Source organism: Crassostrea angulata, chromosome 9, assembly GCF_025612915.1.
Source record: "Crassostrea angulata isolate pt1a10 chromosome 9, ASM2561291v2, whole genome shotgun sequence".
NCBI classification, from domain to species: domain Eukaryota; kingdom Metazoa; phylum Mollusca; class Bivalvia; order Ostreida; family Ostreidae; genus Magallana; species Magallana angulata.
This window is the reverse complement of record NC_069119.1, coordinates 23,049,092-23,063,971: the sequence shown is the minus strand read 5'-3', so window position 1 is coordinate 23,063,971 and position 14,880 is coordinate 23,049,092. Positions and strand designations below refer to the sequence as shown.

The 14,880-nt window shown below is 31.5% G+C and overlaps 1 protein-coding gene across 1 annotated transcript; it reads left to right on the top strand.

Annotated features, from left to right (window-relative positions):
* The first annotated feature begins 534 nt into the window (after nt 1-534).
* Nucleotides 535-11,701, top strand: LOC128162654 (secretin receptor-like). The gene is made up of 12 exons (XM_052825902.1): nt 535-826; nt 2,393-2,503; nt 2,742-2,872; nt 3,045-3,139; nt 5,021-5,186; nt 5,387-5,543; nt 6,019-6,079; nt 6,580-6,649; nt 7,632-7,723; nt 10,307-10,466; nt 10,583-10,624; nt 10,734-11,701. The coding sequence occupies exons 1-12, from the start codon at nt 676-678 to the stop codon at nt 11,055-11,057; spliced, it is 1,560 nt and encodes a 519-aa protein (XP_052681862.1). The 5' UTR covers nt 535-675; the 3' UTR covers nt 11,058-11,701.
* The last annotated feature ends 3,179 nt before the right edge of the window (nt 11,702-14,880 follow it).

Genomic DNA, 14,880 nt, shown 5'->3' with positions numbered 1-14,880 from the left:
TGACATAAAATATGTACCTCTCGGTTTATTTGTGAATAAAAAAGAACACGTGTGATGTGACAATGTACTTGATAAATGAAATTCTCTCTCTCTCTCTCTCTCTCTCTCTCTCTCTCTCTCTCTCTCTCTCTCTCTCTCTTATAACATATTGTACATCGTAAAATATATACACTTGTTCTTAGCAGCAACTCAATTTGATTTGAGCATATAACCCTATATTAAAACACAAAATGCTCCTCCCCTACATAATGTTTCGAAGATACGGAGTTCGTTAACGCCTTTTGACTTCTGGTGCATCCTCGAACGTACTAATCATATACAGTGATTATTGAATGGGTGCCCAAGAATCAAAATTCAGGCGACCATGGTGTGACAAATGCTAGTACTGTAGTACCATATAATGTGTTATCTGTTTAATGATATACCTTCCGTTTTATCCATAATAGCTTCTCGACTGTTGGCACCCACCGCCTACAAATCGTGTCTCCAGTTTTGTGCTACATGTATAAAAGTGAACCTTATATTTTGTGCTTATAAGTGTACCATATAGCCGGACTGGCCAAAACATTTATGATTTTTCATCAATAGCTTTTCAAAGTTTGAAAACATAGCGTGTACTGCTATTTTTTGCCTTTTACAAGTGTAGCTTGTAGTTGGACTATATTAAATATAACAATGAGAAGTCGATCCAGTGCTGTTGACTCTTTCCAGGATGTTGGCCCCTATTCGATTAAAACCAGTAGGGACCAACAAAAAATCTTAATTCAGGAGAGGTTGTTGTGTGAAGGGCTTATTGCTGAAGAGAGGAATATGTCAACGTTTAACGGTGAGTGTACAGAGAGAGAGAGAGAGAGAGAGAGAGAGAGAGAGAGAGAGAGAGGACCACATATGAACATTATTTGGTTTGTTGACGTTTCGAGACAGACGACAGTTACGATCAAAAAGAAAAATAAAAGTTTAAAAATGATAAGAATTTTAAAAATTGTGTCATACACTGCAACCTTAAACCGAAAGTTATGTGATAGATACATGTAGGTACTGCATTGTATTACTGAAACTTATCACCTAAAAGATGTGTAGAAAAATTTCTTTTTTCTAGACAATTATCTTGCTATTTCCTGGCAACAGGATATAAATACTCTTGTCATATGCGCCGTTTGTTTCTTAATCACATTTCTATATTACTCATAGAGTATGTTTTGGAGACGATAAGCACCCACTAAAGCAAACGTCTCTTAACTTAAGACATATAACTTCTGATGAACTGATCAGAGAATATATACGCCATTTCATCTCCGCTATTTTATCATTGCTGCTACATTGTAATAGTTTGCAACGAGTGGGGTTAACCATCGGGGTCAAAAGTTAATGGTGAACATTACATCCATTAGTCATTGTGTGAGTGGAGTCAGTGAAGTTCACTGAAGTAGCGTATCTTGTACAAAGTACAAAAATAGTCCCCCCCCCATTCTCCGTTATTCTTATATTCTATTACAAACTGTAATAAAAGTGGTCATTTATGCGTTGAGGAAATTTACACAAGTTACGCGGTAGGCTTGAAAACGTGTAAAATACCCCCGCGCGTATTGTAAAAAAATATCAAAACTTGGTAAATCACGCATCCGCGTATTTAATACCAACGCGTAGTGTTTGTTAAAGAGAACAAGTACCAGTTTTATAATAGGCTAATGACATCGTGCTGTAGTTTCTTTAATATTCATGGGAATTTATATTTGTGAATTTAGTAAAAATCAGAGTTTGTAGGATGTGCATTCATGTCTGTTGTCTTACGAACCAATCAATTCAATGGAGAAATGACTGTGGATCAACTAAACAACGAAATCAAATTTGTAACGTTTCTAAAGATAATATGAAACGAGTATACTGATTAAATATGTGATGGATAGTATTCCTCTATTTTTAACATAAAACTTTTAACGCTAAATGGCATGTTGTCAAACATATTACGCACTAGGATTTCTGCCTAGGATGAATCAAAGTAATGATAGTACTTTGGTCGATTTCCTGTAATATTTGTGGAACATGACTTTTAAAATTTTCAAAGTAAATAAAACAATTCTTTTCTTAGAAAGTTCTTCTTTTTAACGAGAAACACATTTACTGAGTTCCGAGTTATGAAAACATGGGATTGTTAAACAACTGGATTAAAAAGTTTACTCACGTGGTACATTTTGTCAAGCAAGAATATCATATTGTGACTCTATATGCAAGGTTAAGGTGCGAAATAGTATAATTAATGATTTTGTGATAAACAAAATATACATCAGTTGTAGTTAATACTAATAGAATCAAGATTTAGCAAATGATTGTAAATTCTCTATTATGTATTTAATCGTAGCGAAAATTACGACCTGATTTTTTTCTCTGACAGAATCCCAGTGTGTGAGGATTTGGGACAACATCATGTGTTGGCCGCCTACCCCCGCGGGTCAGCTAGCCGTTCGACCTTGTCCCAGCCACATCAGGAATATGGACTACTCCCGTAAGTCCACTTCCGGTCACTCCTGCTTAGAGTGGTTAGATCAGTGTAAAACGTTTGCGATTTTTTCCATGGAAATAAATTGCTTTTTTACATATCATAGTTTCTATGGTTTGATTGGGTTTCAAGGAAGTGGATACCGGTATTCCCCATCTTATTCTTAATAAGTCGGTTGATTGATTATTTTTTCCTTAATCGATTGATTTATTGACATGGTCAGAACACTTCATGTTTTCTCTAGAAAATGCCTCCCGTCAGTGTATGGAGAACGGCACCTGGTTTGTACATCCGAATCATAGCTCCTGGACCAACTTCAGCCAGTGCGCAGGATCAGGAGGCAATAAACATTTCTCAGTTCCGCCTTTGTATGAGGTAAATGTTCTAAAAACCCAAATAAGTAGCAAAGTTTGTATAAAATAAAATGATCATTTCTGTTAGAATATTGCAACCAAAAGTTGTATCTTTAAAGCGTTTTTACATGATGAATGTAAAATATTATTCGATGTACCTTATCAATCGTTTCTTTTTTTGTTTTGATTTCCAGAAATATGCAGAATCTGTTCAGTTTATGTGCAACATTGGGTATGGGTTGTCTCTCGGGTCATTAGTCATAGCCGTAACTATCATGGTCCATTTCAAGTAAGTCCTAGCCACGGATATAACAATTTTAACTATTCAAATCACATTATTGGTAAATACTCTTTTTTAAAAAATATGTATAAAGGAAAATTATCAACTTTTTACCAATTAATTTTATCAACACTATAAAGAATGTGTTCTTTTTTTTTCTTTTTCATTCCGTGATGGTTGTATCATTTCGTGCTCACCTGAACCGATGGTATATATATAGGGATATGTTTAAAAATCTTCTCAAGAACTCAATGCTTCAATTTGTGAGATTAAAGTGTACTATAGTGTAGATTCTAAATTGTAAAATTTAAAGAGGTCTCCGAATTCAACAAACCAAGAAAATTTGGTGATACGTTTATCATATTTAAATAGTTTGGTGATAAGTGTATCCATTGATATTATGAATTAAAATGTTTACACTTAATCGGGATCGAAATTCACTAAATGAAACCAATTTCAAAAGTGTGGATCTTAGATCTAACAAAGTTTTGGTTCATGAACACTTTACTAGGAAAGACAAAGGAACCAAAGATCGCAAAGATTATGGAAAGATAAACGATATTTTTACAATGTAGAATTCATGTATAGACTATGATGACTTTTCATGTTTAGTATAGTTTATAAAACAGATTAGAATGCAACATCAATGGCAAATGGTTAAGGTTCCTTGACACACTAATAATTTATTTGATGGATCGATAAAGAATCTTTTCTTTAATGCAATTTCACAAAACAGAGACCAGTATCGACTTTCATTTATCTTATATAATGCTTTTATATTTTTCAGTGAAATGGAAAAAAAATATTTGACTCATGCAAATATGGTATTTTAGAGCTTAAAAATAATTTGATGTGAATTATAACTATGAATAAATACATGCCAAAAGATGTCCGGTCATGTCTTTAAATTAAAACAATTCTGAAAATTTAAATTGTTATATGGATAAAACCCACAGAATATCAAACAGTCATATAAATCACTAAACAATCAATGAGATATTACAAAGAAATTAAAATAAACTAAAAATACAAAATTTTAAGAAAAATTGCACTTTATCAAATTTAAACCGATTCTGATTGAAAACAAGTGATCCTGATCAGATTTATTTTGGAAATTGAAATTTAAAAAAAAAACAATACAGTTTATCCTGAGTAATTGAAATGCAATATATAAGATCAATAAATAAACAAAACCATTTTAAAGCTAAACAACCCGTACGTTGTGCAAAAAAGTGATATATGATTACTTTTTTAATTTTGTTCGGGATCAGTTTAACTACAAGCTCTCGTTTCGAAATTAAGATTTTCCAATTTTTCTTGAACTTCACCGGTTTTTTTTTTTAGCAATTTCTTGCTGAAATTTAACCGTAAAGCAATTGTTTAATTTGGGTGACAGTTGATTCATAAATTCAAGAATTGAAGCCGTTCTTGTTTCTCATTTTCATTATTTTTTAAAAAAAATTATAAAGTTCATGGAAAGAAATAACGATATTCTTTTCAAGAAATACAATGCAACGCCTAGTTTTATTACTATGTAAGCATTTTTATATATTCATATCCTCATATGAAAGTGACAGTAACCTTATTTTACTTTTTTATAACTATTTATAGTTCATTTCAGAGTTCTTTTATCTTTATTATGTTGATGCTAAGGATAATAAGATTACTCAGTTGATGCATCTTAGATATTTATATATGATGTTCAACAAGTAGGCTTATTTTTATGAATTGTTTAAGGTATGGTCAAATCTATATGAGAGTTTAACAATTAAAGAGTTTCATAATAAAACAATTTGAAATAGAATGATGTTCAGGTATGTGATGTGGCCCATAGGCCTTTTGTCTTAATACCAATTAGTATATCACTACATCTTTGAGAATTTGTTATAGAAAACTCCACTGTGCGCGCAACTTCATCCACATCAACCTGTTTGTGTCGTTCATCTTGCGAGCCACCATGACTTTCATCAGAGACAAACTTCTAGTGAAGTTCGTGGGTTTCCCCGGTGACGTGATAAATGAAAACGGCTTCATTAGATTTAGAGATGACGTCATCGTAAGCACATTTCAGTCCTGAAATACCCTTAGATTTCTCATGATGGTCTTTTCATTTTTAACTTTTAATTTTAATATTACAGGTGTTATCTTGATGTTACATTATTACATTGTTACATTGAAACAGACCCTGTTATAGGACTGAAATGATTGCTAAAATAATTTAAAATTTGTGTTACTTAGATTTCCATTGTTTTTTAGCACTGGGAGTGTCATCTGTTCTTCACCCTATATAACTACATCCTGGCCGCCAGCTACATGTGGATCTTTGTGGAGGCCCTCTATCTACAGATACTCATTTCCGTTTCCGTTTTCATGGAGAAGAACCGGATCAAATGGTTCATGCTTCTGGGATGGTGTGAGTATGGTTATCACGGTTATGTTTATATCTATATAGTTTTTTATTTAACTCACATTGAAGGTATAAAGAAATATCGACTTGGCAATAAAATTGGAGATACTAGTCGTACAATGCAAAATAACATCTAATAATTCCAAGACCGTAAATATGTCTAACTCACTAGAAGGGGGTACCAGGGAGAACTCACTGGAAGGGAGTACCAGGGGGCTTGTTGATAATACGGGCAAACAATAATCCAAAACTATTAAAAGATTACTATACATTACAATTTGCTCGTATATTGTCTGATAATTATTCTGAATCCACATCAGAGAATAAAAAATGCAACAAAATTTTCATTATTTTGTGTGCAAATAAAATGAAAGAAACGTTTTGTATTATCAAGGAGAATTATTATAAGGGTGGCATTACAAATGGAAAATATATCCGTATAATATTACAGATATATCTTTAAATTTTTAATTTTTTCCAGTATTTCCACTGACTTCCATCTTGCCATGGGTGCTTGTTCGCATTTTAAAGTATAACGAACTGTGAGTAAAAATCTTTAGTTTTGAAACAGGACGTCAAACAATCATTACAAACGTACTGTGAGTAAAAATCTATAGTTATAAAACATGACGTCAAACAATCAAAATCCCCCACTTCTTTTTGTCATGCTATCCTGACCTACCTTTTTGTTTATGTCTTTCATCATGATGTTATTCTTTCGAAGTACTACTACTATTAAAAAAATTGGATTATTTTAGTTTATGTGAACGTTGTAATACTTGAATCGTTTAACCCTTATAATAATATGGGGCAAAATCATAGAAGGTCTCTTTTTTTGTTCGCTGGGACTTTATTTAGTGGATTAAATTGAATGCATGAATTACAATCTGTTTACATATTTTGTTGAGGAAAAAATTCTTATTGATGACCAGCGGTTCCACACCTAACAAAAGAGTGTTCAGCAGTACACTAGATGATTATCTATAACGTATCACAATATAATGTACCATTTCAACAGATATGTTTTTTTTTTGCTTTACAGTTGTTGGAATATCAGCAAAAACAAGCTTGTCATGTTCATCATTTATGGTCCATTTACAATCACAGTACTGGTAAGATTTTAGTGTCTATGGTCCATTTACAATAACAGTACTGGTAGGATTTTAGTATAAATGATTCATTTATAATCACAGTACTGGTAAGATTTTAGTGTTTATGGTCCGTTAAAAATCACAGTACTAGTAAGATAATAGTGTCTATATCCTACTTACATTTTTAGTGTCCATGGTCCATTTGAAATGATACTACCGGTGAGAGTTTACAGTGTATTGTTCCTTTACGATCACAGTATTAATAAGATTTTATTGTACATGTATATGATTAATTAAAACTCACAGTATTCATAAGAGATAAAATAAGTTCCAAAAGTTCATTTATAATCACAGTACTGGTAGGATTTTATTCTTTAAAGTCTATTCAAAATCACAGAAGTGGTAAGAATTTTGTTTGTTTGTGTTTATAATCAGTAATATATTGGTAAATTACTAGTATATACTGTTAGTCTGTAGAGATGAACTTATTATAGAAGAACATAACATTACGCAGTCAATCTCAAACACTTGTTACACCACTCAAATTCGCCGACACAGTAAAGTTTAAATGTACGTAATTACACAAAATTTATGTAAAATTTGTTTGGTAAATCTCATTTCATGTACAAGATAGACTCTGTTCTTGAGAAGCGAGGGTTTTTCCACATACTGCAATATATATTTATTGAATACCAATTTTCATGAACTTTTTTATTTAGTTGTTCAGCGAAATTTAACTTTATTGAAGTAATTTTCAATAACATAATGTTTTGATAGAATAGTTTACCACGAATTTACGTATTCTTGAAACAGTGACTTTCATTTAATCCACGAAAATTGATGCCCAGATATATATATATATATATATATATATATATATATATATATATATATATATATATATATATATATATATATTAAAACCTTGTTTTGAAATTGTTTTTAACTGAAATATTCATTTAAACATTCTATTTAGTCATAAAAAATAACAATTGTTTTGTAGATTCAGGTTATCATTTTCACCAACATTGTTCGAGTTTTACATACTAAACTTCATGCATCAGCTGGGCATCAAACAAACAGCTTCCGGTATAGGTAAGTATATAAGAGTTTCCACATTTCATTCAGTTTTACTTATTACTACCGGTATATTAGTGTGTGTCTGGTCTTTTCCAATTTTACTTGTATTGTTCAACTGCATGTAATTGATGTTATATTGCAATTGGATTGATTACATAATTAATAAAATGAACCTATAATATGTGGTGTTTTTTTCTCTTTAATGTGCATGGCCACAATTGTTTTTTCTCGCATGAAACAACAAAGAAAGTTTTTTTTTAAATCAATTTGGTTTATATTTATCTGAAAGTTATTCATAATAGTGAATAGAAATGGAGGTTATACTGTAAAAAATAATGTCATAGACCAGTAGCTATGTTATGTACGTGTAAATGGAAGAGCTTACAAAGAGTTTATTTAAAACATGTTTTTTTTATATTTGAAAGTTTTGTCCATATCACGGATTTGAATTCATTTTATAATTTCAATCCTTGATTAATAATCGGATCAAAAAATACTCTACTATTTGAAGGAATGTATTTATTTATATGCGGGTTTGGCTTTAAAACATGTTTAGTTAGTTGAATCTTTTAATGAAGGTAATTGCTTTTTCTTATTAATTTACTTACCCGATGGGAGGTAATGCTGAAATGATGTAAATATTTATATCATCATTTTGATAATCATTGTAACAATCGTTGCTTAAATAGGGTTAAATTGGATATCATATTGTGTAAATATAAATCGCTTTGATTTCCATTATCAGAAATTAAAAATATCCCTTGGATATTTTTCCATATTTTTATTTTACAGGCGTCTCATTTTGATTTCTTTTATGGTACTTTTCTTAAGCATGTTTATGATGTGCTTTTTAAAATTTCTTTTTTCATAATTTTGGTCATATTGTCGGTCACATGATCAGCTTTAAGTGTCGCTTTCTCTAGATATTGTGTAGATATTATTCTCGTACGTTCAGAAACTAATATGTACAATTGATAACATTATAAGCACTACACATACATGTATTGTAGTCATTAGCAATTATAGAAAAAAAAAATTCACACTGAATTTTTCATTTAATACCTTATTTAATAGGGTAAAATTCTATATTTTAAAAGACACATAATCTAAAATTTTAAATTTCAGTTTTTTACTAGATTGATACATTTACATGTAATTCAGATTAACATTAGCCAAAACGACCTTAAGGAGACTGGAGAGTCAGCATATTTTACCATCAGTTTTTTCATTGATTTAATTAAGTGACTTTAACTATAAACTCTTATTAAATGAATATAATACATGTATAATTATATCAGCCTTGAATTTTTGATTCAAAAATTTATAATTTAAATAACTTGCTATTTACACAGAGCTCTTCCTTTTAAGAAGAAAAATGTCATGTTATTTAAAGAATGAATTTAATTTCTACCTATGTTACATGATATAACATAACTTGTGATAGTTTAGGCTTTATAAACCGCGAAGCGGTTTATAAAAAAGCGTAAACTGTTCCAAGTTATGTTCTACTCGTATAACATAGGTAGAACTTTGATTTATTCCTTATGATTCAATTTTTTAGTACTAAAATCAGAAAATAGGGCCCACTAATTAGTTAAAAGATGTTAATTTGTACAAAATTTAAACGTAACGTCAAGCAGATTAATACGTTACGCACGTGCGTCGTATTGTGGCGTAGGTAAGTTATGTCCTACGATATATACGAAAACCAAAATTTTATAGATTCTGAAAGAAAAAGAAGTGTGACGTTTTCTAAAAAATGTATATGAAACTTATGTGTTTTTCTAATCAATGATCATTTAAACCTTCGTTCAGGTAAATGAATCAAACTACACATTAATTACAAGGCCATTAATTGTGATACCTCAAACAGAGTGGACAAGGCCACCGTCCCGTCCATGTATTTCGATGCGTTTTTTGCGTCTCCATATTTTGTGTTGTAATGCACCATATGCAACTGTTCACAAAGAGAGAAGAAAACAGATATTACGAAATCATGTTGGACCTGAAGATAGGAAAAAACGGTGCTAGATTGTTCAAATTTAACATTAAAATAGGTAGAGCAGATGGAAATATGTTGTGATGATGGTCATGTCAAGGTGATAGTTCTGCTTTGATATATATATATATATATATATATATATATATATATATATATATATATATATATATATATATATATATATATATATGTCTCCCACGGCCCTGTTCCTTACAGTTAGTGTCAAAAGTGATTCAAAATATGTATGACTTATTGGTGAAAGGTTGTTTTTTTTTTGGGGTAATATCTTTACTGGTTTTCCTAAGAATATAGATACACAGTATATGTACGTTAGAATCTATAAGATTGCTATTCATTCATTTCTCAAAAATTAATGAAATGTTCAGAACCAAATTCTTTGTCATTCTTTGCCACATAAGTTTCGCTGTTAATATAATTATATATATACAACGTGACCAAAAAGATCTTTTTAACCCACAATAAATCTGAGTGGTGATTCTTGAAAACATGTTTTATTTTATATCTTTGTTACTCGAAAGCTATACAGTTAAATCAGAAACCTGTATACTACCGTTCTCTTTTTCTTGGTTTTGCAGACGTTTGGCTAAATCTATCCTCATCCTGATCCCGCTGTTTGGCGTATATAACATCATCTTCTCTCTGAACTACGTGATGACAACATTCGACTATATAGACGAGACCTCCATGGCTTTTTTTATTCTGTTTTTCTCCGAATTGTTCTTTAACTCGTTTCAGGTAATTTTTTGAGGGGGTATGGGGAAGAAGTGTGACGTTTTCTAAAAAATGTATATGAAACTAATGCGTTTTTCTAATCAATGATCATTTAATTTAGAGTTTATTTTTGTCAATAGGGGTTCATCCTCGCCATGTTGTTTTGTTTCCTGAACGCTGAAGTAAGTTTTAGATTGATAATACCGTGTAAATGGTGAAAATATATTAAGTTTAAATAAAAACTATAGCCTTTTTTTGCAGAATGAATATTCATGTACGCTGACTTTTCAGGTACAAGCAGAATTTAAAAAGGTTTGGCATCGTCATACAACAAACTTGACCGGAAGTGTTAGAACAACACGAACATTTATATCACGCACGCGCAATTCCGTGAAAAAACCTTCGACGTCCAATGGAAACGTGTCGCCTCATAGTGACGTCATCAGTAGTACAAAAAACGAACTCGATTCAGAGTTATTAGCTATTTTTAAAAAGGACCCAAACTTTGACAATGATAACGAAATCCGGGTTGTCGACACAGAATTCACTGAGGAGCATTTTCCCAGCATAAACAATAACAAATCAATTTCCGAAAAATGTGACGATAAACTTTGACACACTGACGCGCATTTTCTTTTTCGGACATGCTTGTCACCCATAGTACGACTTGACTACACATGGAAAAGCAACTAAGTATTATCCAATGTAGAAGCTTTTGAAAGAACTTCAATGGAAAAAGAAAGATGGAACTGGTACCATATCGATGTTTTCAAGGTTCTTCAATCATGTATTTTACTTGACTAAATTTTTCTTTGGTGTTTGATTCTTGAATCTGTTGGAAGTCCTTCATTCGTGAAAAAAAAACATGATATCAAGAAAGAATGGATTTGGTGGTTAACTAGATCAATATAAACACTTTGTTTTTGCCAGGAAATGGAAAAAATTACATGAGAAAGTTATACTTTAAATTGTTTGTGTTTAACATGTATCTACATGCATGTCTACGTGAACTCGTCTGTACACTTGTTAAATGGTGTGCAATTTTTTTTCTATTATGACAGTGAAGCTAGCGGATGGTGCTGATATTTTATGAGAACGGCGTTTAATGCTTGTTGTTAAACATTATGTTATGTATGAACTTTTTCATCAACAATAGAATATACTTGTTTTTGTGTCCATGTTTATAAATTATGTATTTCAACACCTCACATCGAAATTCAATGAACATTTGTAGAATAAAAATGAAGTAATCAATAATATTCAGCCTTGCCGTTCATGATCAGAAAACATTAGTAATATAGCAATCATCATATACATGTAATACTGAGTTTAGCAACAAATAAGTATGTGAAAACAACTACATATACATAGCTGATAGACGATCGTTAAATCAAAATTCTAGAGCTCTCCAAATCGTTAACTTTAACGAAACCTTACAATAAGTTATAAAGTCATAGTATATAAAAATCGTTATTCTCTATGTACACTGACCCTTTAACAACTCAAAAAAGTAAGTAATACCTCCACCCCAAACTGTCTAGGATTGGGTGAGCCATCCAGACTTCTCCCCTCCCTATTGTTGGCACATTCTGGGGTGTAATAGCACAGTAGCTGGGGGAGGGGTTCCGACCTTTTATGATATATTTTATGATATGATATGATTTAATTTTATGAGTATTACGTCATAATTTCTGCATACCGCGTAATTCTACAAGTTGTACAAGAGGGAGGTGAAAACTTGTATCATTTTTAAAATAAAGATATCGACTTTGTGTATATCAAACTTTGTTTTTTGTAAAGCAGACGATAAATTATGAGACGACTGTGCTTTTGGTTTTATCAAATGCAAAGTATTATCTCAAACTCGGTGAGAATAAACTTACTCTAATACATGTAAATACTTCTGGAAAATCGCAAAACTCTTACTGTTAATGTATTACATTTAGCTAGGTATTGTATTTGATTTGATTTGAACATATTTTATAATGTAAATATATAAATGGATAAGGCAGCAGGTAGTGCCTAGGTAAGCCCCCACGGACTGATGAGACTTTCGTTACTACTCAGGCCTTTTCCCGTATTGTTTTCTCTGACTAGATGGTGACGTTCTTGCAGACTCACAATAGTTTTATGCCGACTGATACCCGGTTAGATGAAGATATCAAACATTAATCATGCTAAGCTTTAGAGTACAGGCATGCCGGGAGAACATGATGAAAGTCTCCGAGAAAGGCCCTCTAAAATAGATTGCAGAAAGATTGGTGTGGTTTTTTTCCACGTTGATAAAAGATACAGAAGAGTGCGAATATTACACGATTAACCGAAAAATCAAAAACTCCTTAGTACATTTGTTTGCTTGTTTCACTGATTGACTGTTTTATGTTTTGCTAATTTTCGAAAAAGATACACAAATCACCAAACCCTTGACTGCAAGAACATGTAGTTAATCATGGTTTTTAACTTTACTAAATACATGACTATTTTCTTTGTGAAAAACCAATTCGAGGTTGTGTCTTAAATGTCCGATCTAACGACTAGTGTCACAAAGTCCAATCAACAACCGGGCTTTACAACTATCACGCCACGTGGGCACTATTCTGCTCCGAGCACGTCTGACCAGTGGGAAAAACAAGTTTATGGGCGTGTGTGTTTTGAATCCTTTTATATCAGATATTTAAAGCAATATGAGCTGCGATTTTCATGTTGAAATTTCTTTTGACGAAAAAGTGTTTTTCTTCTAAAATGACAAAAAAATCATGGTTTTAAAATTATGTAAGCTGTATTTTGGTGTGAAAAGCCGTAAAGAAGCCTTCATTGGAACACAATTAAATTATTGTCGTCCTGTACAAAAATTGAATTGCTATTTATTCCTTATAAGAGCAATCTTTCTTCTGACAAAAATTTATGAAATTTTCAAAATTTATTCACCGTAAAAGTTGAAGTAACATGCAGACTTATCATACTAGCAGGTTTCTGCAGCAAAATAAAATTATAAAAATACATATAGCAGCTCATATTGCTTTAAGATATTCTACGAGTAAATCAAGACAGCTAAAAGATATGATAACAATTTCAAGCCACCCTTTTCTCAGTTTTCTTAAATGTGTTTGAAATTTATATTCCTCATTTTCTGAAATGAAGATTTGAAATTTTAGATTAAAAACATGTAAAATATCAAGGATGTGTTTTCTTTAGGGAATTGATAACATCCATGAATTTTAGCAAAATGATGTAATTTCAAAACAAATCTTGTAATCGGGTATCATTGGAAGTGATTCTTTTGTGCAATTCGGTTAAAAGAGATTTACAATTCCGTTTGAAAAACAATCTTAGCCCACCTAAAAATATTTGATAATGGAAACATTTTTATCTTACCTGGAAAATTGCATAATTGAACCTTAAACAAACTTTAGAATAATTGAATGAAAAGCTCTGAAAAAAACTTTCAAATCGGGAGTTTATTAGTTTATACTTTTATATCAGAAAATGGATTTTTTTTGTGTGGGTAAATCTTATCAAACGTGATAAAGTGCTGCTACTGTATCAATCCAATCGAGTGGTTGCTTTTCGTCGGGTTCTGAACGTGACAGAACGGTGTAACAAATAACTGGTCTTTTGACTGGTGACAAGTCCGTGGATGAAGAAGGAGAGGAGGGTGGATTTCCATTCCAATGGTAATCAATAGGACCCTCTCGTGTCCATACACACTAGAAAGTGAAAAAATTAATTAAGATTCAGTAAGAAACAATAGCCCGCCTCAATCTATTATTGATGGCGGCGTAAGAACGGTGATTTATTTTATTTTTCAGTAAGTAATATTTTCGTGCTAAGAGTCCTTACATCCGTTTACCTTATAATAAGAAAAATAATTTTACTATAGCAAAGAAATTGTTCCTATGAATTTCTGTTTGCTCAAAGATTGTGTCATCACATAAGTTTAACGTACCCAGTGCAGGTGTAGTACAAAATGTTTACCGTAAACCTGGAAATTTGTAATATCAATTTAATATTTATAGCAAGTTTGCGTATCTGAACACATTTCTTAGAACTCAAATTAAATATAGAAAATAAAGTGTCATTTTCTGATGACTTCAATTGTTGCGAAGATATAAATTGAAGAAGGTGTAAAGGTAGTGAAGCTATTGTTATACAAACCGAGTGAAAGACTGGCATACTAGTATGTATACATGTAAGTGTCAGGTATTTTCTTCACATAGGGAAGTAATAAAAAAAAGTCATCGTTGAGCGCTTTGAAACCTGCAAACAAATACGGAAATATTAACATTTTCGGCGTTTTCAATTTTTAGGCTTGATGTTAGTTCCTAAAAATTAGGCGTCCCAGAACGTCTAAATTTATTTTTAGAATAATATATATTTTCCCAAACTCGCAAAAGAAAACAACGCAAAAATATTGCAGATTTACAAAATCATCTGATTT